Source organism: Meleagris gallopavo, chromosome 2 (genome assembly GCF_000146605.3).
Source record: "Meleagris gallopavo isolate NT-WF06-2002-E0010 breed Aviagen turkey brand Nicholas breeding stock chromosome 2, Turkey_5.1, whole genome shotgun sequence".
Taxonomy (NCBI): Eukaryota; Metazoa; Chordata; class Aves; order Galliformes; family Phasianidae; genus Meleagris; species Meleagris gallopavo.
The window spans coordinates 17,081,903-17,101,247 of NC_015012.2; the positions used below are offsets into that span (position 1 = coordinate 17,081,903).

The 19,345-nt window shown below is 42.2% G+C and overlaps 1 protein-coding gene across 2 annotated transcripts; it reads left to right on the forward strand.

Annotated features, from left to right (window-relative positions):
- Nucleotides 1–51: 51 nt before the first annotated feature.
- HHIPL2 (HHIP like 2) lies at nucleotides 52–19,345 on the forward strand. 2 transcript variants are annotated; one of them, XR_002111702.1, is made up of 9 exons: nucleotides 52–4,100; nucleotides 8,241–8,893; nucleotides 9,850–9,993; nucleotides 10,331–10,662; nucleotides 12,037–12,163; nucleotides 12,505–12,650; nucleotides 14,591–14,672; nucleotides 16,062–16,174; nucleotides 17,430–17,512. XR_002111702.1 is itself a non-coding variant. In XM_010706679.3 (9 exons), exons 1-9 carry the CDS (start codon nucleotides 3,726–3,728, stop codon nucleotides 18,643–18,645), a joined length of 2,307 nt encoding a protein of 768 aa, XP_010704981.1. In that variant the 5' UTR covers nucleotides 1,873–3,725; the 3' UTR covers nucleotides 18,646–19,345. The 2 variants fall into 2 exon arrangements, 1 of the variants encoding a protein (XP_010704981.1); XM_010706679.3 differs by lacking the exon at nucleotides 16,062–16,174 and adding an exon at nucleotides 18,281–19,345 and having other exon boundaries at nucleotides 1,873–4,100.

The following is a 19,345-nucleotide window of genomic DNA, read 5'->3' on the forward strand; positions in this document are numbered from 1 at the left end:
GTGAAATGCAAACATCAGTAATTTCAAGCATACTTTGAGAACTACTTGGGAATTATGGTATAGAATTTCTCTGATACTGTAGGGTGGATCTTATGTTCAGTTGTATGGCTGCTGATTTAAATGGCTGCTGGAATGTGGCTCAAAATCCACCCAGGGATAGTTGTGGCAATCATGATAAGTGGGATGCCTTAATCTAGAAACAGTGTGTGATGCAGCATGAAGCAAGTTTCTCGCTACAAATGTTGCATAACTTGCTGTTTATGACTGATTTCCTGAAATGCATGGAAATTTGAGAGGCCTGTACTTTACTCTTTGCATTGCATATTGATATATAGGCCATGAAGGTATACTGCAACCTGTTCACATAGCTGAGGCATTTTGACATACTCCAAGTTTCCATGCATTGTATTCATGGCTTGTGTCCAGTTCAAGGAAAGTCCTCCTACTGCTGGGGGGAGGGGGGAAGCTGAAGGTAAGGTTGCTGCTGTATTGTGGTAATGGGAAAACTGGTGTTGCAGAGCTTCAGAAACAGCACAGAACTACTAAAAAATGTTACAAGCTGCAAAGAGGCTTGCTAGAACTTCTTTTGCAGTCCTGCTGGTGAGCTGAAATACACACTGTTGCTGTGTTTGGAAAGCAAATGTTAATGTGTTGTCACAAACTAGCATTCCAGTTCATTTAAAAACAACAACAAATATCTTTCCAAGTACTACTTCTGTTTTAATGACAGCTCTCTAGAATTCAGTTGGGTGGCTGGCTTGAGCCACTACTGGGAATGAATAAAGATGTCTTTTAACAGTGTAGTACTCTATGGATAAGTTCAGCTGTGCTTTTAATAGATGAGTGTTTATCTGGGAGTTTAGTCTAGGTTAGTGTTGGGTCTTGTGATGTGCTCTGAGTATTTGAACAGTACAAACTTTCCGTAGCCACTTCTTTATTTCTGTCTTCATAAGAAGGCTGCTGCCTTGTTTTGTGATGATCTACTGCTTTATTATGGGTCTTGAGCTGAATTTTGATTGTTTCAAAATGCTCTGCTTCTATTGAAGTATCCCACACCTTCAGGAAGCAGCTCCCTTTCATCCAACTTTCATCCAAAGTGCTTTGTGCAGTGATCCATCTTGATGGGATTTGTGCATGTGGTACTTTCCTGGGACAGCCTGGGAGGCAACCAGACAGGGTGCCCCTTCCTTGGAGTCCTTAATTTGGATTTCTGCCTGACACTGTGCTCCTCTGGGCTTCAGAATTGGGCCTTTGATAGAGCAGATGACTCCCGTGAGATGGGCCTGGGTGTGGTTTGGTATTTGTCTTCTGTGCCACTTTCCCTCATCTCTGTGCTGGTGTGCAGATGAGTTGATATTGTGTGACTTAACATAGAAGAATAACAAAACTAGATGCTCATTCCCCTTATGTCCCCTTAGCTGCCTGTGGGGAAACCCTGTACACCCTTTCAATAAAGAGGGGGAAAAATGTGGGGCAGCAGCAGAGATTCGTGTGACATTAAGGAGAATGTGAGAACAAGGAGGAGTTGATGTCTTTGAAAAAATTTGTTAATCTACTGTGCTCAGAGCTTTCTCTGTCACCTTCTCTGGAAACAAGGTTGCTGCCAGGGATCATGTTCTAGTGGCAGGAGGGAACTGCAGCGCTGCAGTCAGCAGTGGAAGATGAGCATGGCACTGGTTTTTGCATGACAGTCTTGAGTATTACTTTCATGTCTTATGGGAAATCACAAGTTTCTTTACATGTAGGACTTGTACCTGGAGGAAAAAAAAAACAACCTGTTGATCTCAAGTCCTTAGTGGAATTTCCTGTTCATACTATTGAATGCCATACTGTGTTTTCAAGCCTGTGCATTGTACTTTTAATATGTTGACTCCTAGTGCACTGGAATATTCTGCTTTGGCTCTGAATTCTGTGGTCAGGGTTTGGTTTTCTTCTGAATTAACTCCTCATCCTGCGTACAAAACTCGTGAGGTGTTTCCATGAAGCAAAAAGCAGATCTTTTCTTGCCTCGTTTATGTTGAAGCAAGGAACTTGCTAAGGGAATCCAAATCTCTTGGTCCACGTGCCCAGTGTGTTGTCCTTCTGATATTCCATCTCCTGTTCTGGAATTTTTAATATTCAAACTGAACATGACAGCTTCACAAAAACACAATTCACTTCAGCTCTTCCCTCACGTTCCATGTTGTTTTGTTCATGTTTGTGATGCCTCTGCTTTCTTTTTTTAAGAATATATTCACTAAGGGTCAAGAAAAGCAAAATGATGAAACGGCAGCTGCTTTTAAAGAGTTAGCTTGCTTTGTTCTGATATCTCCCCTGTTGCTCACCAGGTTCTGTGTTGTGGGCAGCTGACTGATACCAGAAACTTACACAAGACTTGGATTTGCATTTGGAGCACTGTAGGCATGTTTGCAGTGCTACACAGGTGTCAACACTAAGCAGGTGTATACTTTACTCTCAGACTAGTCCCTGCAGAACTAGTGTTGGTGTGCTTTATGCTACTTTGAATTTGGAGTCCTTTGGGGCTTTCTATAGTTGATCTTATCTGTGATGGTAAATGGAAAGTTCCACTCAGTCCTGTCTTGTTGCATTTAGAGTGATGTGAGGTGGTACGTTTGCAGTGGGCTATCTTTTTTCTTCAGTTAAGAGTGTTTGGGTAAAGCGAGCAGTAGGGACATCGTGTTCTGTCCTTATTTAAATGCAAGTTTAACTGTTGGGGCTTTCTCTCCTCATTGTGAAAGCAGTGATGTGTGCTGCCTCTGCTGTTGTGCATTAACTTGGAAGTGAAGTTCTTGCATGTATATAAATATTCTGGGTTATTTTGTCTGCAGCTGGCATATCTCTAGGAAAGGAGGAGGGAGGTTTTAGTTCTCCTAACAGGAAAGGTTCAAACTGTGGACGAGGTTAGTTAACACAAAGAGCTCAATGCTGAAGGAATGAAGAGTGAGACAAGTGTTGTCCTCAGAATGCCAGGCTGAGGGCAGTGTGTGCAAGCACAGTGCACCTGCACATGCAGCTGATGCTGTACCAGGCAACTGGGAGAAGCACTGCATGTTCTTCACAAGAGAGAAAATTGGACAAAAATCTAATGTGATGTTAAACTGTTTTCAAGATGCATCACTAAAGTCAATCAGCTTAAGTACAGGGTTGCCACATAATACAGTCGATTTCAGGTTCTGGTACCTTAGAAGTGTTTTCTCCTTCACTCTTTCTGAGTATCTCTTCACGTTAATTCCCACCTAGGCTTGTGGGTAACAGCAGTACCTCTGTAAAATGCTCTTGTCCTGGAATGACTTGTACACGTGGTTAGCTGCTGCCTCCTCAGTTTGGTTCTAAATTATTACTTACTTACCCCTGTTCAGTCTCAAACCAGACTCAAATTGATAGCAATTGGAAACTGTTCATCTTCTGTTTTGCAAATGGAGAGGTTATCCCATTCTGTGTGTAACAATCGTAAGTTACGCTTCCATGCTCGTATTTCTTGGGGAATGATTTCTCAATTAATTTAACTAAGCTGTAGGGATTAGATTTGTGAGTGCTCCTTGGGACATGAGAAATATCCAGGGGGGAGTGTTCAGCCATGTGACGTGTGAAATACCAAAGGGGCAGGCTGGAAGGTTTCTCTCCAGCCAAATAGTAAACTTCAGAGAAAAAGGGAGCGGGAATGTAAGCAAACCTGAGCGAGTGAGTGTTGAGCTCTGTGGCTGGCAATTAATAAAGCAGAGAGAATGAATGAACCGGAGGTCCAAGATTTCCATACATCTGACCTCAGGAAGCTTACACTGAAGAAAGTGAATGTTTGGCCAGGCACTGGAAGGAGAAGCGGTGGCTCTAAAGCTTCCTTTTCTTGCCCACATGTCTTTCTCTGTCTCTCCTTGTTCTGCTGGGTAGGCAGTCTTCTGGGGCATCCTCAGTGTCTGGATTATGGGCCACCTTTCCAGCCTCCTTTTCACCTGGAGTTCTGCTCTGCCTATGAAAACTTTGGCTGCTGTGACCGGGAGAGAGACAATAGTATTGCAGCAAAATACCATGAGATCCTGGATTATATTGATCCTCGGGGGCATAAGCTGTGTGGAACATATATCAAAGATATTCTCTGTCAGGTAGGGTTGAAAATCTGTAGCTTTGTCCTATGCTTTGGGTCAGTTGTAGTTCTGATAGTCTGTCATGGCTGTCTTGCTGGGAGAAGAGGTGCGGGAGCAGAGGAGAAGTAGGTGGACAGAATAATGGCATCAAATCTTCAGCATGCATTTAGCAAAGTGCTTTGGCAAGATATAGTGACATCTGATAGCAATAATGGTTTATGAAAGCATTGCCCGATTCAGATGATGATGGGAATCCTGCTGCTCTGCTAGTTTTCCTGTAGCAAAGGGGAGAGTTATAGATCAATATTTTATTATCTGCTTGCAGTTAGTGGGTTCTGGATTACAAACTCTACAGGATGAAATGATGCAAGGATTATCAGGCAAATCACTTAGATCCCTGGATCACAAGAAGGAGACATCTTAATAATGATCCTGCTGAGAATGGTTCAAATGTAGTGGTGGTTAGAAGTACAGCAGTTTATTAGGAAGTGGTTTCATGCAGCTGCAGCAAAATCCTGAGTCTTCAGCTGCTGTGTTTCTATTGGTGCTGTCTGCATGATGTCCACCTGCCTCACAGAAGCAGGCATTGTGTGGTGACAAAAGACCACAGGCACTGCTCCGTTCTCCCTGAGCTCTCCTTCTCTGTCCCCCTAATTAAAGAACAGATCTGAGCTCCTTTTTAACAGCTCTTAGTCATGCAGAGCAGTGCTTACTGCATGCCAGAACACCGAGCAGCCAAAAGCCACACTTCTTACTAAGAACATATAAAACTATTCTAGTTAAAATTTCCTTTGCCCTAAAACTGTCTGAGTACCAAAACGTTACCATCCTTTTGGATGCTGGCAAGGTGCTGGCATCTGCATGGGGGATGAGAACTCTTTCAGCATTAGGGCTGAGTAGAGTAACAGCAGGGTTCTGTTTGTCGCTTTACAGTCAGTAAACCAGCAAGCAGTGCATTGCAGGTACTGGCAGGATGGCCGGTGTTGGTGTTACAAATGTTTTCTGCATGATCCAAGTAGAAAAGAAACACTGTAAAAACGTGGCTATTTCCTCTTCAGATTTAGGTGGTTCATTCTGTAGGGCATAATTTCAATTTGGATTTCTTATAAACGTATTTTGTAGCAACAGTCCTTTTCCTCAACTGATACATATACTTATGTAATAAGTTATGGCTTTCTTTATTTTTCTAGAATTCAGTTGCTCATTATTTGATGGGGAGGAACTTGGGTTTCTTATATCTTGCTGTTCCTGTAAAGTTTGTTCCTGTTTGTGTTGTCACAACCATGTTGACACAGCCAATGTTATTTGGCTGTTGAAATAGTGGAAAAGCAAAGATCTACAAAGTGATTTCACTTAAGTGATGTCGTTTTGCTGGATCAAATTGTTACTGATCTCATCTGAAAGGGATGGAAAGTAGCCTTTATTCTATCACCTCCACAGCATCACAATAATTAGTAGTTGCTGCAGCAATCTCAGTGGTCCTGCAGAACCCAGGCACCGTGCCACAGAGTGCATTTTACCTCTGCAATGAGCTGTGTTTCTTTGCAGACAGAAGAGGATTCAATGAGGACGTGCTCAGGATCACGGATTTCCTGCTGTAACTCTAAACCAAGTTTGTTTCTCTTGATAACTGACTTGGGGAGGTTTTCAAGCAGGCTATAAAGCCCTCTGTCTTTGCTGGTAGAGCTGCTTCATTTTGTGTAGTTCTGCTAGCTAAGCATGCTGTAAGCATTGGTAGCTTTGGAGTCTGACACTCAGCTGTGTAGTTTGAGGATTTAGCCCAAAAATGGAAAACGAAACCCTGAAAACAGCCTGTAATGTTCTTAAGATGGTGTTGTTCGAGTTGAAGGCTGTGAAATCTTCCTGGATCAAACCCTGCTCCATGTGGTAGAATAGCTGTTTGGCTGCTGGCTGAAGGGATGTTTCTCTGCTCAGGAAGCTGCTGAAGGAGAGGCTGGAAAAAGCAAAACCAAAGAATAAACCAAAGGCAAAATAAGCCTTTTTAAAGCTGATTGAAAGCAATGAATATGAATTAGGAAAACATTGCATGGGATAGGAAGTACAGACAATCATCGTACTTCTAAAGGAGTTTTAAATCTCAGGCCTCGTTTTATTGCTGAATGCACACTCTTTTTGCAGGCAAGCTATTAGAAAATAACAGAATTATTAATATTATCTCAGCAGCTTCTGCTGATTCTGCTCTGTAGTGTAGCTGGATTAATTCTATTGTTTCATACACACTTGAGCAAGATGAAGGCAGACTCACAGTAACTACTGTAAGGCCACCTAATCCTTGGACTTTCTGCAGAGCCTAAGGGATGTTGAATTTTGTTTAAGCAGATTTATTTAATGTAGCAGTAAAAATACTAGTGTAGTAATTCTCCTTTCTTGAGCTTGTCTGTGTAGCTACCTTCAGGTGTAGGGTTTGGAGTACAAGCATCATGTGGAGCAGCTGAGGGAAGTGGGGCTGTTCAGTCTGGAGAAGAGGAGGATCAGGGAGACCTTATTGCTCTCTACAGCTCCTGAAAGAAGGTTGTGGTGAGGTGGTGGTCAGCCTCTCCTCCTGGTTAACATTGACAGGATGAGAGGTAGTGGCTTTAAGTTGTGCAGGGGAGGTACAGGTTGGATATTACAAAAAAAAAATCTCAGTATGAGAGGTGAGGCACTGGCACAGGCTGCTCAGGGAGGTGGTAATCATCCCTGGCAGCGTTCAAGAACCCCTAGCCAAGGGACTTAGTGGTCTTTCCTACTTGAATGATTCTATAATTTTAACATATCTGATCCATAAAAGCTCTGGATAGATTATTTCAGGCTGCTGGCATGAAAACCAGTAAAATACTCTCTGTAGCTCCTTTGCTTTTAAATTAAATTAAAAATAAATTTTAAATTTATATTAGTTTTTTACTGACTAATATAAATTGGTGAGATTTTAATAAATGTTTTATGGAAGTTCTGGCCACAATTTTTTTTGCAAGATGATGAATTTGGATATAGTAACAAATTCAAGTCTACTGCTTGATTATTTTTTTTTTTAGTACTGCACATGCTAAAATCTAATGACAGATGAAGGGAATTTCAGATGCACAATATTTGAAAAACATTTCCTGCATTTCTTTTTTTGCTGAAGATTGCATATAGAGTCAGTGGTAGCTACATGGAGCCAATGAATTGCTACATGAATTGCACAGGATGAGATTCGTTTTCTTAGAATAGTTCTAAATCTCAACCGCAGTTGGCTTTTATGCGTGTGAGAATGTAATTGAAGTTGTGCAGCATCAGACTAATTTAGCCCAGTGTCCTGTTCAAAAGTAGCCAAAAGGAGGAGCATGTAAAAGGAGGGTGAATGCACAGAATGTGCTCCCAGCTTCCAGTTGTTTTCAGCTCAGCCACTTCTGAAATTACAAGTGATTTTCTTGGCACTCAATCATCAGTGGTTTTCTCTTGCATTCGGTTATCCAGTCTTGCTGTGAGCCAGTGTACATCTCTAGTAACTGCAATTTTCTCTGGCAAAGAAAGTATTTTGCTTCCTTTTCTAACTTGTCTCCTGCTAATCTTGTGCTCCCTCATTTTTCTTCTGGAGTAGAGGTTGAACAAGTAATCCTCATTCATCATTTCAGTATCATGTGACTTTTACAGACCTTTGTCATGCTGTCATCCTGCACATCTCTTCAATACTGCTCACTGACAGCTTACTGAGCTGTTCTGTGCCTCTTTCCTTGTGACTTTTTTCTTGTGGGAGAGCAGAGCAAAAGATCCCTACAGCAAGGTAGCAAACGTAACCTTTTAACAGACAGAGAATAAAATGCCTAGCTTAGAATCTAGCAGAGGAAGCAAAGGGAGATTTCTAATAGCAGAGATCAGAGTAGATTGATAGAAAAGTCTCCTAAATCTATAGAAGCCTCTAGCAATGGAGGATTCCACAGCATAAATAGATGTCCTTCTTCTGGGAGTAATTTAGGTGTAGCTGAAGGTGCTTTGCTGAAGGAAACTGTTACTTGAGCTCCAAGTTCCTTTTAGCTGTATATTGACTTTCTGCTATTCCAAAGATGACTCGTGCTCCTCTACCTTATTAATTTTTCATTTAACTGCTTTGCTTCTACAAAGAGGAGCCTTGGTTTTTCCTGGATGTGTGCACAGCTGCATTCTTTTACTTTCTAGGAATGTTCTCCATATGCTGCACATCTCTATGATGCTGAAAACCCAAGGACACCTCTCAGATACCTTCCAGGACTTTGTTTCGACTATTGCTCTGAGTTTCATTTCAATTGCCGCTCTGCCATCAGCTTGCTCACTAGTGATAAGCACATTCAAGAATGCTGTGAGACCAATAAGACTCGCTTCTGCAACCTCCTTCGCCTGCATGACGAGGACTACTGCTTCCCCAACGTGCTGAGGAACACAGCCCTCAACCGCAACCTGGGCTCAGTGGTGGAGGACCGCAGAGGCTGCCTCCAGCTCTGCCTTACTGAGGTTGCCAATGGCCTGAGGAACCCGGTCCTCATGCTGCATGCCAACGACCGGACCCACCGTATGTTTGTAGCTGAGCAGGTGGGGGTCATCTGGGTCTACCTACCTGATGGCAGCCGGCTGGAGGAGCCATTTCTGGATATTAAAAGTATCGTGCTGGCAACGCCGTGGATAGGGGATGAGAGGGGCTTTCTGGGGATGGCTTTCCACCCCAACTACAAGAACAACGGGAAATTTTATATCTATTACTCGTATATGGATAAGAAGCAAGTGGAAAAGATCAGAATCAGTGAACTGAAGGTTTTGGCCTCTGATGCCAACAAAGCAGATCCACACTCAGAAAGGTAAAGTTTTATGTTGAATGTCACTGTGTGCCATGGTAAGAAATAGTTTTCTCTTCTCCTGTCTTTCCCCCTTGCAGAACCTGCACTGTTCCCATGTCGAGTGGGTCTGTTAAAAAGCTACTAGGGCAAGTTGGATGAAGTCTGCACAGAAAACTAAAAAGGCATGAAAACAACCCAGTATCCAGACTTTTGAATCATCTTCTCTTTCTGTCTTTCTGTATTCTTGCCTTTTTAAAGAGCAGTAATAACTTCAAACCTTGAAGCTTATAAAGCACAACTTTCTTTGAAAGTTTTTGTGCTTTGGGAGAACAGGGATGTTTCAGTACTGTACTGTACATTCATTTGATCTGATGTTTCCCCACCCCCTGCCAAAGCTAGTCTCGGTGATAGAGAAGAACTTGTTAATAGCAGACTTATTTTCTTTCAAGTTTTGCAGTCACCATATGAGACTCCAAAGATGGTGCTGAAGCCTTCAGAACCACCAGCTGTTTTTCGTATAAGAAAGCAGAACCCAGCTTCCACAATTAGAGTTCACAGGGCGACAACTCTTTGCTCTAGGTGAATGCATTGTGTATTTCTGCTTGTGTTAGCAAGTGAGCTGTGATGCTGCTCTGCCGATGGTGCTGGATGAGCACTGCAGCTAGCACTAGAGATATTAAGGCAGTGCAGGTTAAAGCTGTAGTACATGGAACAGGAGTGTGCTGCGTGGCTTGTGGTTATTGTTCATCAAGGGATGCCATAAAGTGCATTGCTACAAGGCATGCAGCCAGCTCTAAACTGCAGGCTCACAGGAACTGGGGTGTAGCTCAGCCCTTGCACTGTATCTGAGGTGTCTGCACAGCTAGGAAATTTTGCTTGCTTTTATAGTAGGGATGCACTACTTCTGTGGCCTGCCTTGAATGGTCAGTTCCTTCCAGTAACTACATCTGGATTTCATTTATTTTGTTTTCTTTTAGGAATCTTTTGGAACTTGAAGAACCAGCTGCAAATCATAATGGTGGGCAACTGCTCTTTGGTGTGGATGGCTATCTGTATCTATTCATAGGGGATGGAGGAAAAGCTGGAGACCCTTTTGGGAAATTTGGGAATGCTCAGAACAAGTAAGTAGGAGTGCAGGCAAAAACATTGAGCTCATCTACCAAGTCGCAGAGCTTGGAAATGAGACAGTGTGGAAGAATAAAGTAATGGTGCTTCTGGGAAGTGCTTCTTCATAATTTCAAAACTTAGTTAAAATTTTGTGTTTTGGAAGTGGAGGGGACCCAATTCACTGAGAAGAGTGGAAGAGTTTTCTGTGATTTAGTTGCAAAACATACCAGCTGCTGTTTTACTACTTCTGAACAGATAATTTTTCCTTGGGGAAGGAGCGAGGGAACTGTCCATGTCTCCTCTTGTTTCTCACACTCATGCTTGTGAATGTCTTTCTGTTGATCTCTTTAGGAGTGTTTTGCTGGGGAAAGTCTTGAGGATTGATGTGGATGGAAGAAGTCCTGATGGCAAGCCTTATCGCATCCCTCCCGATAACCCTTTTGTGTCTGATCTCAAGGCTCGCCCTGAAGTTTATGCTTATGGAGTCAGGAATATGTGGCGCTGTGCAGTTGACCGGGGGGATCCTGTCACAAAAAAGGGAAGAGGGAGGATATTCTGTGGGGATGTTGGACAGAACAGGTTTGAAGAAGTCGACATAATTGTTAAAGGAGGAAACTATGGCTGGAGAGCAAAAGAAGGATTTGAATGCTATGACACAAAGCTTTGCCATAATTCCTCCTTGGGTAAGGAAGAAGCTTCTCGTAGAAGCTTACTTTATTTTTATACTACTTGTATTTAGTTGACTATAGTATTACTTTTCCATGTAGCTGAACAATCCAGTTGTGTGTTAAATGGAGATTGTTTACTTAAAAGCAGAAATCTCTTCTCCCAAACCCTTGTGCTGATATGAAATGCTGACCACCTTCAGGAAGGGAATTCCTTGTCCTACACTGAAGGTGGAACTTAAGGTCAAAGCCTGTGGCTTTTCCAGACTGCTTTCCCGGGGAACCCAATAGATAGGGTTTACATACAAAACTGATGCTCTGTTTCCTTCAGAGCTTTCTTCAGAAGCTCTGAGCCATGGCTATGGAAAAGGCAGGGCAACCAGGCTGATGCTGGGACCATGAAACACATCTTACAGAAGAGCCAGTGTATCCCAGTGAGTAGAGTGCTGCAGCAGAACACATACTCTGTGCTCTGGATCTGAATGTGGGTGTGACCAGACAAACTCGACTCACTTGGCTTCCTTCAAAAAAGAGTGGATACTGGTGGTCTTTGCAGAGCATGGTAGTATGACTGGGTATTATGTCATATAATGTTCCTTCAGTTCTTGGAGGAAAACATCTGGTCTCAAGCTGGTATGGATGTTTCTGAAACATCTGCATGAGCAAACTTGCATTTGCAAGTATAAGAGTATTTGTCATCAACATTTCTCTTATGCTTGTACTCATGGCTCTTAAAATAAACTAACAAAAATTTTAACTTTTTAACAATGGCCAAAATCTTAATTGACAACTCACCTACTTTAGATTTTGCCTTTAATTTTTAGTTAGCTACATTTGTCATCTGTATCCTCATTAAGATCAAAGATGAAATATAGTCCTGTCTTCACCTTTTCCCCCAGGCTCCGTAATTCTGTAGGATCTGATTCTGGGCTTGAAGAAGTGTTGAATTCAGTGTTAATGTTGCCAGAAACAAAGCATTTATCTTCAGAAATCTTACAACAAATTGTTTGTAGGTTGTATATTCATGCATGTTCTGTTCTGAGAATGGCAGCAAGCCTATGAAGATGCTGAGCTGACTTGCAGTTGTTTGATTCTATCCTCTTCTGTAGAAGTACGGGAACTCATAAAGGCAATCTGCTGGGTGCTGCAGTGACAGATCTCTAAGATATTACTGCCTGCAGATTGCTGCCTTTCTGCAGAGAGCTCTCTAAAGCTCCTGGGTTGGTTCTGTCCTGGAGTAAATGACTGAATCCCCATTGAAGTTTAACTATGCCATTTATTCAACTCTTCCACTCCTTCACGTCACTTTGTGCCCATCAATATTACTGAACAACTGCTTTTTGATTCTCTCTGGATATAAATTTTCTGTTTTCATGTTTCTGTGTTTAACAGATGATATTCTTCCAATATTTGCTTATGGCCGCAATGTGGGGAAGTCTGTCACTGGAGGTTATGTATACAGAGGATGTGAATCACCCAACCTGAATGGCCTCTATATCTTCGGTGATTTCATGAATGGGTGAGATGAGTCATTTTCTCTGCATCTCCCGTTCTGCATACGTATGCATCTTAACAGTGTAGCAGAGACCTTTTGAGCTGGAGTAAATGAGAACCCAATATGCTTGTGTATTAGATGAAGGGCTGTAACCATTGTAACATCTTGGTGAGATTCTAAACTTCTTCCAAGTTAAGTCCTTAAGATGAGTTTGCTTTTGTTCTGGCTTTTTTTTTTTTCTGAAAGAGATGATCAAAACTAGTCAACAGTTGGGGTCTTAACTGACACTTCAATGTCAGTGATGCATGATTTTGGCAGGAACAAATCTTGATAACCAAAATATAAAAGTTTTATTTTTCATCTAGTCGACTTATGGCTTTACGGGAAGATGAGAAGACAAATAGGTGGAAGAATCAAGATATCTGCATTGGTAGCACAAAAGCTTGTGCTTTCCCTGGGATGATCAGATCTTATAATAAATTCATCATCTCATTTGCTGAGGATGAAGCAGGTAGAGTATCTTGCCAGTCCTACCTTTATTGGAAATGGTACTGTCAGTTTTGTGCTCTGGGGCAAACACTGAGCTTATGCTGTTTCTCACAAATCTTGCTAAAGAGTAAGCACTACATGACAGGTTTGTAGCAATTTCAGTGTGGCAAGTAGGGGGCTCAGAGATGTCTTGTGCCCTGTGAGGCTGTTGCAGGCTGGCTTCGTGAAGCTCGGGAATCCGATCCTCAAGTGAACTTCACTTGGAGTACTCCAGGTTCCCTACAGAGTTTGAACTGCTGTTGATTTCATGATACACCCTCTTTTTTGTTATTTTATTAATGAAAAGGCTGCATCAAGACAGTTTGTTCCTTCATTGTGACAGTTCATTTAGAATGTAGTGTCCAGTTCCATGCTAACCAGTTCAAAAATGACAGGGATCTCCTAGAAGGAGTCCAGTGGAGGGCCGCAAAGATGATAAAGGGCCTGGAGTTTCTCCCCTATGAGGATAGGCTGAGTGAATAGGGTCTGTTTAGGCTGGGGAAAAGAAGACTGAGAGGGGATCTGATAAATGTTTATAAATCTCTAATGAGAGTTGGGAGGCAAATAGATGAGGCCAGGCTCTTCTCCATAATACATAGTGATAGGGCAAAGAATAATGCCCTAAAACTTGAACATAAGAAGTTCAATACTAACATGTGGGAGAACATCTTTATGGTAAGGGTTATGGAGCACTGGAATAGGCTGCCCAGATAGGTTGTGGAGTCTCCTTCTATGGCAATATTCAAGGCCCTTCTAGACACCTATTTTTGTGACCTATTGTAGCGTACCTGCTTTGGCAGAGAATTGGACTCTATCTCTTGAAGTCCTTTTCAACCCCTGTGATTCCATGATTCATTCTTGTTTGAGTTCTTATAGTTTATCTGAATCTCTTTCTCTTATTAAATTCCTCCATGTATTCAAAGCAACAGCACTTCACACTAAGATTATAGACCAAGATTTTACTGGCAATGAAAACAGATGCTAGTTTCAAAGTTCAGTGGAAATGTCTCAGTGCATAGAGTTATTGTGGTCATGGTGACTAGACTTCCACAGAGATAAAATGCACACTTTGTTTACTTCTGCTTAGTCTCCTGACAAAGGTCTATGCAATGTAAAAAGCAAGAGCAAATTTATGGGATACTCAGATATGCTTTAGAGAGAGATTTCATGATTTAGTAGAAAAGAGCTTTGCTTGTCAGAAAAAGATCCTAGGCCATTTGTCTGGCATGTTTGTCAGATTTAGGCTTTATCATGAGGTATGTACAATTTTTAATTGTTCTAACTACATGTGGGGTGAGTGGATGTTAAATGTCTCTTCTACTTGTTGCTGTTCAGAAACTAATATGGTGCTGTAATTTGGAATGCTACAATAATTTTTTCTCTTTCACAAGTTGCTATAATTTGCCTGAATATTATTTTAGTGGGTGCTGAAGGAAAGACATCAAGAGCAGTTGCTCTCCTTGGCAGCCATACAGTAATAAGAAGCTTCTGCCTTATGTGGATAGCCAGTCTAGACCCTTTACATGCTTTTTTTTTTTTTGGTACCTCTGAGAGATGGATGAATATTTTTGTAGTTTTCCTCTCTAATTTCTAGCTTTTGCATGTTTCTTTGGTAAAAACAATTTTAAAAAGCACATCTTTATACATAGGAAAGTAACCAGGTGGAGGCCCTGCTCATGCTCTGTGTTTGTTGAGGGCTGCTCTTCTTATGTGAAACTCTGCTGCAACCAGGAGATCGCTTGTTGGCTCCAGAAGTCAGCCTACAATATGGCAGGGTGAAGTAAGATGCGACTGTGGGAGCAACCAAAGGGGTTTTCTTTCTGACCATGTTAACTAGTGAAGAGACAGAAAACAGGGAAAACTGGAACTGGGTTTCAGTTTGGACACTTGAATCTGAAACTGCTTTTCTTCGCTTCCATTTAGGTGAGCTGTATTTTATGTCCACTTCTTATCCCAGTGCCTATGCGCCACATGGATCTCTTTACAAATTTGTTGATCCTGCAAGGTTAGTAACTAAAGATGTTTTTAATGTCAAATTCTTCTGTAATCACCACGCATTCTTTAACTATCATGCGAAACAGAATTCAAAGTACTTCTGAAGCATAATCTCACTACCTTCTACCTCCAGACCTTGAATTCTGTTGACCCACTGTACATCTGGTGCAACTTTTCGGTTTCAATGAACTTGTTCCTCACTTATCATATGTGTACCCAAAAATGGACCAAGTCTGATAACTTTAAAATCTGGGACAGTGAGGATAAAAATCGAATCTCCTTGTTTGCGCCTTTAAAGTATAACACAGTGATATCTAAATGCATGTTCTTCAGGGTTATGAGAGGGGAACATTTTGTTTACACTTCAACCAGAGATCTTGTAAATTAAAGAAAATTGATTTGATTACAGCAAGGAGACTTTTCTTTTTTGATTTTACTTTGTGCTGGCATCATGTTCCTTTCTATAATGAAAGGGAAGTCAGAAAATGATAAGCCATAAAGTAGTAAATCACAGTAAAAGGCTGATATGTGGAAACACGAAAGCAAATAGTTATGGGCAAGTCTCTTGGCCCATCTCATAAATTCAAACCTAGCCTAAGCTGTGAAGGGTTGAATGTATTTCCATTTACTAGCAAATTAAAGGTGCAAATCAATTGTCTTACCAAGCATCTTACCAGGGCTTGTTTTCTCTAACTCAAATCTGCCTGGCACAGCTCATCTGTGAGAGGAAAGAAGATACTGCCAACCCTCATAGCACCCAATTTCTGTATATGAAGGACTTTTATCTTGCATGGTCATAACAGTGTTGAGTGCTGCTAAAGCAATCTAAATGGAAAACAGATGAACACTCTCCTGATGCCAAGGCTCTTTACATGTTGAGGCTGATGCAGTTTAACAAGCTCAGCTATGAACATTCCCTAAAACATTTAACAGTGACCTTTTGCTGATTATTACATAATTGAAAAGTACAGGTAGTCCGATTCTTTGATGTCTTACTGCTCTTTTTAACTTGACACTTGACCAGACACAGGACTGCATGGATGTCTGTCCCTAATTTTATGCAAGGAAATCAACTTACGGAGTCAACCTCATGTGCCCTTAAGAACTACAACACAGAAGGCAGATAGTTTTGAATCTTGTTTAATTTTCCATGTGAAAATCCTCCTCTCCACATGAACTGGAGAAATATTAAAGCTAATGTGGCAAAGAGGAAAACAGGTTGCAAGATCATCCCTTGCAGGTTAAGCACCCAGTTCTCCCTGAAATCAGCAGGGATTAGTCGTCTAATGGAAAAATCCCAAAAATATGTACTAGCATTTACAGAGTCTGGAAATGATGGCAGATATTTGTGATGTACTTTGAGTTTTAGTATTAAATAAAAATAAAAATGCAATCCCAGGTTTAGCTACAATTCCTCTTAACAAAGAGAAGTGAAACCTGGCAGTTCATGCAGCGTTCAAACAGTTGGAGTGTGAACCAGAGTTTTCCAAGCAAAATGTTTTTCCACATTATGTAAGTATCCCTGCAGAAGTCTGTTTCTGTGAGTATACTTATGCAACTTTTTCCAAACTTTTGGGTTAAAAAAAAATATAATATTGTGAGCAACCATAAACACTGACCACTTTAAATATGCTCCACTTCTTCTTGCATTCATTATAATATGAAAATTATAAGTCCTCTCCTTTCCCTGCTGTAAGAGGGGAAGTGTGGCCTTCTGCTTCCCTGCAGGAGCCTCTCCAGGAGGCTTCCTGCCCAGAAATTGTTGTGCAGTAATGCACTGCATTAGGATGGCTCCATGGGAGCAGCAAGCCCCCTGCCAGGAGCGTGATGCTTTCACTGCTCTGAAAGGCTTGCTGGAAACAAGCCAGCTCTGTCCAGTGCTTTTGGAGCTTCATATCCATTGTTTCTAGGTGGATCTCTGGAATGTATTCTTGTATTTTCTGGCTTCCTTTAGCCTGGATGCAGAACTGCTCAGCTTTGCCCTTGCCTGTCAGGTTAAGTGCTTGGCAAGTTTGTCCGGGGTGTGCAAAGCTTGGCCCTGGAGTAGAATGCTGATATCTCCAGCTCCTGGGCTGCGCTTTGGCCTTCTGACCATACTCTCAGTGGAGATTTTCTTCCCATTCTTCTTCGCAATTTCATGTTTTTTTATAGGATTGTTCTGTTTGTACCCCACATGGCTGGCGTGCTTCTACCTGGAGTGGCACCAAACTCCCCAGTCAGGAGTGGAGGGGGAAGAGGTGCTAGAAGGTGCTTTAAAGGTGGGGTGGAGGGAGAAACAACAAAAGCCACCACCAAGCCTGCCCTAGTAGCTTGTCTTTTTTTTTCTTTTTAATTGAAGTGGTGTGGGGAAAGCACTCACTTGGCTGTTGCCCATGTCTGAAGGAGAGTGCTGATCACAAGAAAATGCTGTGCCTGAGGTCATGCTCTGTTGTGCTCTGTGCTTAAAAGCACACCAAATTGGAAGAGCATGTTCTTAGTTGTCATTCAGCCCTTCTCTTGGTGGAGATCAGAAAATATAGGTAAATGTAGGTCTATTGCTCTGTGTAGTCCCTTCGGTTATGTCCAAAGCAACACCCTTTGAATGTCGCACCAAATTCTGTGGGACTGGCTGTAGCTCCTTATGCTGTGCTGTCAGTGGGCAAAAAGAGCTCTGTAACTAGTGATCAGCAGCCCTGCTCATGGCAGGGGGCTGGGACTAGGTGATCTTATAAACTTTTGGACAGTTTCTCAGGTATCTGTGCATCTTTGTTTGTTTTTTTTTCCCAAGGCGAGCTCCACCAGGGAAATGTAAATACAAGCCCGTAACAGTGAAAATAAAGAGCAAACGGATAGCATTTGTTCCACGTGCAAGTAAGTTGGGCTTTAATTTTACCAAGAAACAAAGCTGTCAACAGCTTTGTATATGATTGATGTAGCTAGTGAAGTTAAAAGCCAAAGTGCTAAGCAGGACCTATCTTGAAGTCAGGTAATCACATGTACTGTGTGCTTCTGTTGACTGATAGACCTTGGTATTTGAATTTTCCAAAGCAACAGTGCTCACAGGCATCACAGGAGAATTGATGGTTCTGCCTAGGCATTGGATTTGGTCTGGGAAGTTCTGAGTGCCTGTCCTTGCTTTGTGAAAAGCTCCTCAGGTCAAATAACATCATTCTTCCTCCATGAATCTAGGGGAGTTATCTTTCCTTTCTTCTTCTTCTTCTTTTTTTTTTTTTTTTCTCCCTGTTCTAAGTCCTAGTAGACCAGAGCAGAGGTTACATTGTGTTGTTAAGTAGAAACAAGATTTAGCAAGCTGAAACTGCCTTATCTGGGATTTCTAGATACTGGTGTAATGTGAAAAATTCATACTCTTAAGTTGGCCAGAAAGAAGTGTGCAAGGCTTTCTTATGTTCCTTCAGGACTTATTTTCCTAAATAGACATTCATAATTTCTAAGATTAAACAGACTTTATTTTGCAAGAAACCCAAGAATCCTTTGATAGATGTTTATGCAGTCTGTTTATTCTTTTTAGAATGACAGATATTTTTCTAAGCTTCTAATAAGAGTTTGTATCAGTATTTTTCTAAATTAGCCTTCTGCCTTAAAATAGGGATAACAAAACATCTCAATTACTCTTCTCAGAGACTGTTCTTGATTTCCTTAATGAACCTTCACCAACCAAGCCTCCAAAAAGATCTTCCACCCCCCCTGGAGCTACCCCACCAGCTTCTTCTAAGAAATCAAAAAAGATGGCATCCTCCAAGATAAAAGCATCAACAGTGAAACCAGCTCTGTCCAATAAAAAGACACTGAAAACCGAGGCGGGTGGTGAACACCACAAGCCCAAGCAGAAACAGCAGAAGGTTGCAAGGGCCTCCAGAACAACACCAGCACCATCTTTGCCGAAAAGGAAGAGCTCCCAGCTAACTGAAGCCAAGAAGCTTCTCCCAAAGAAAGCTGCACAAGCTAAGGAAAAACTGGGAAGGAGGAGGAAGGAGAGTAGATGAAGCAGCAGCTTTTGAACCTCACAACCATCCCCCAAACAAGCAAGTTACATATAAGGTGGTGGAACAAATGTTCTGAATTGATTCTTTCCTTTGGTTGCTCATTGTTCCTCCTCCCTTTCTGTCAGTGTTAGCAGTTTCTATGTGTTCTATTAAACTTTAATGGCATTAAACCTTAACTGCACTTAACAATATTTTACTGAAGTTATTAAAAACGTGTGGGTTCCTGAGGGCTGGGGACGTGGGCTGGAACTGTTAGGAGTACCGTGAGATCAGCGCGCCTGGGGCCGCTGCGTTCTCGGCGGCTGTGGGCTGTAACAAACCGCCATTTTTTTTCCCCCAAAGCGGTTTATTTACTGGAGGAACGGGGCCGCGGCGTTGCCGAGGCTGTGCCCGTACCGCCTTCCCCAAGGGCGAGGTTGGAGCCGCAGCGCGTGGCACCATTTTGCAGTTCGGGCTTCAGCCGGCGCTGCTTCCCGCGTTGGGCTTCCTGCTGCTGCCACCTGCTGGCTGCAGCCCTGCCGCGAGGCCGGCTGCGAGCTGACACTGCAGCGCGGGGTGCTAGCAACCGGCCCTCAGGCCGAGCTGGGAGCGGGGCAGAGACGGCGACGCATTTTCCCTGCGGCCATGCGTGTTTTTTCCCAGTGGAGTGGGGAGGCGGGTTCGGAACGGAACTATTCGATTAGAAAGAGAAAGTTTTCTA

Bases quoted from the DNA above. Each gene is read 5' to 3' on its own strand.
- HHIPL2 (XM_010706679.3), top strand. From the start codon at position 3,726: ATGAATGAACCGGAGGTCCAAGATTTCCATACATCTGACCTCAGGAAG. The intron at 9,994-10,330 runs GTAAGTAGGAGT...TGATCTCTTTAG, and splicing joins TTTGGGAATGCTCAGAACAA to GAGTGTTTTGCTGGGGAAAG. The intron at 17,513-18,280 runs GTAAGTTGGGCT...TACTCTTCTCAG, and splicing joins AGCATTTGTTCCACGTGCAA to AGACTGTTCTTGATTTCCTT.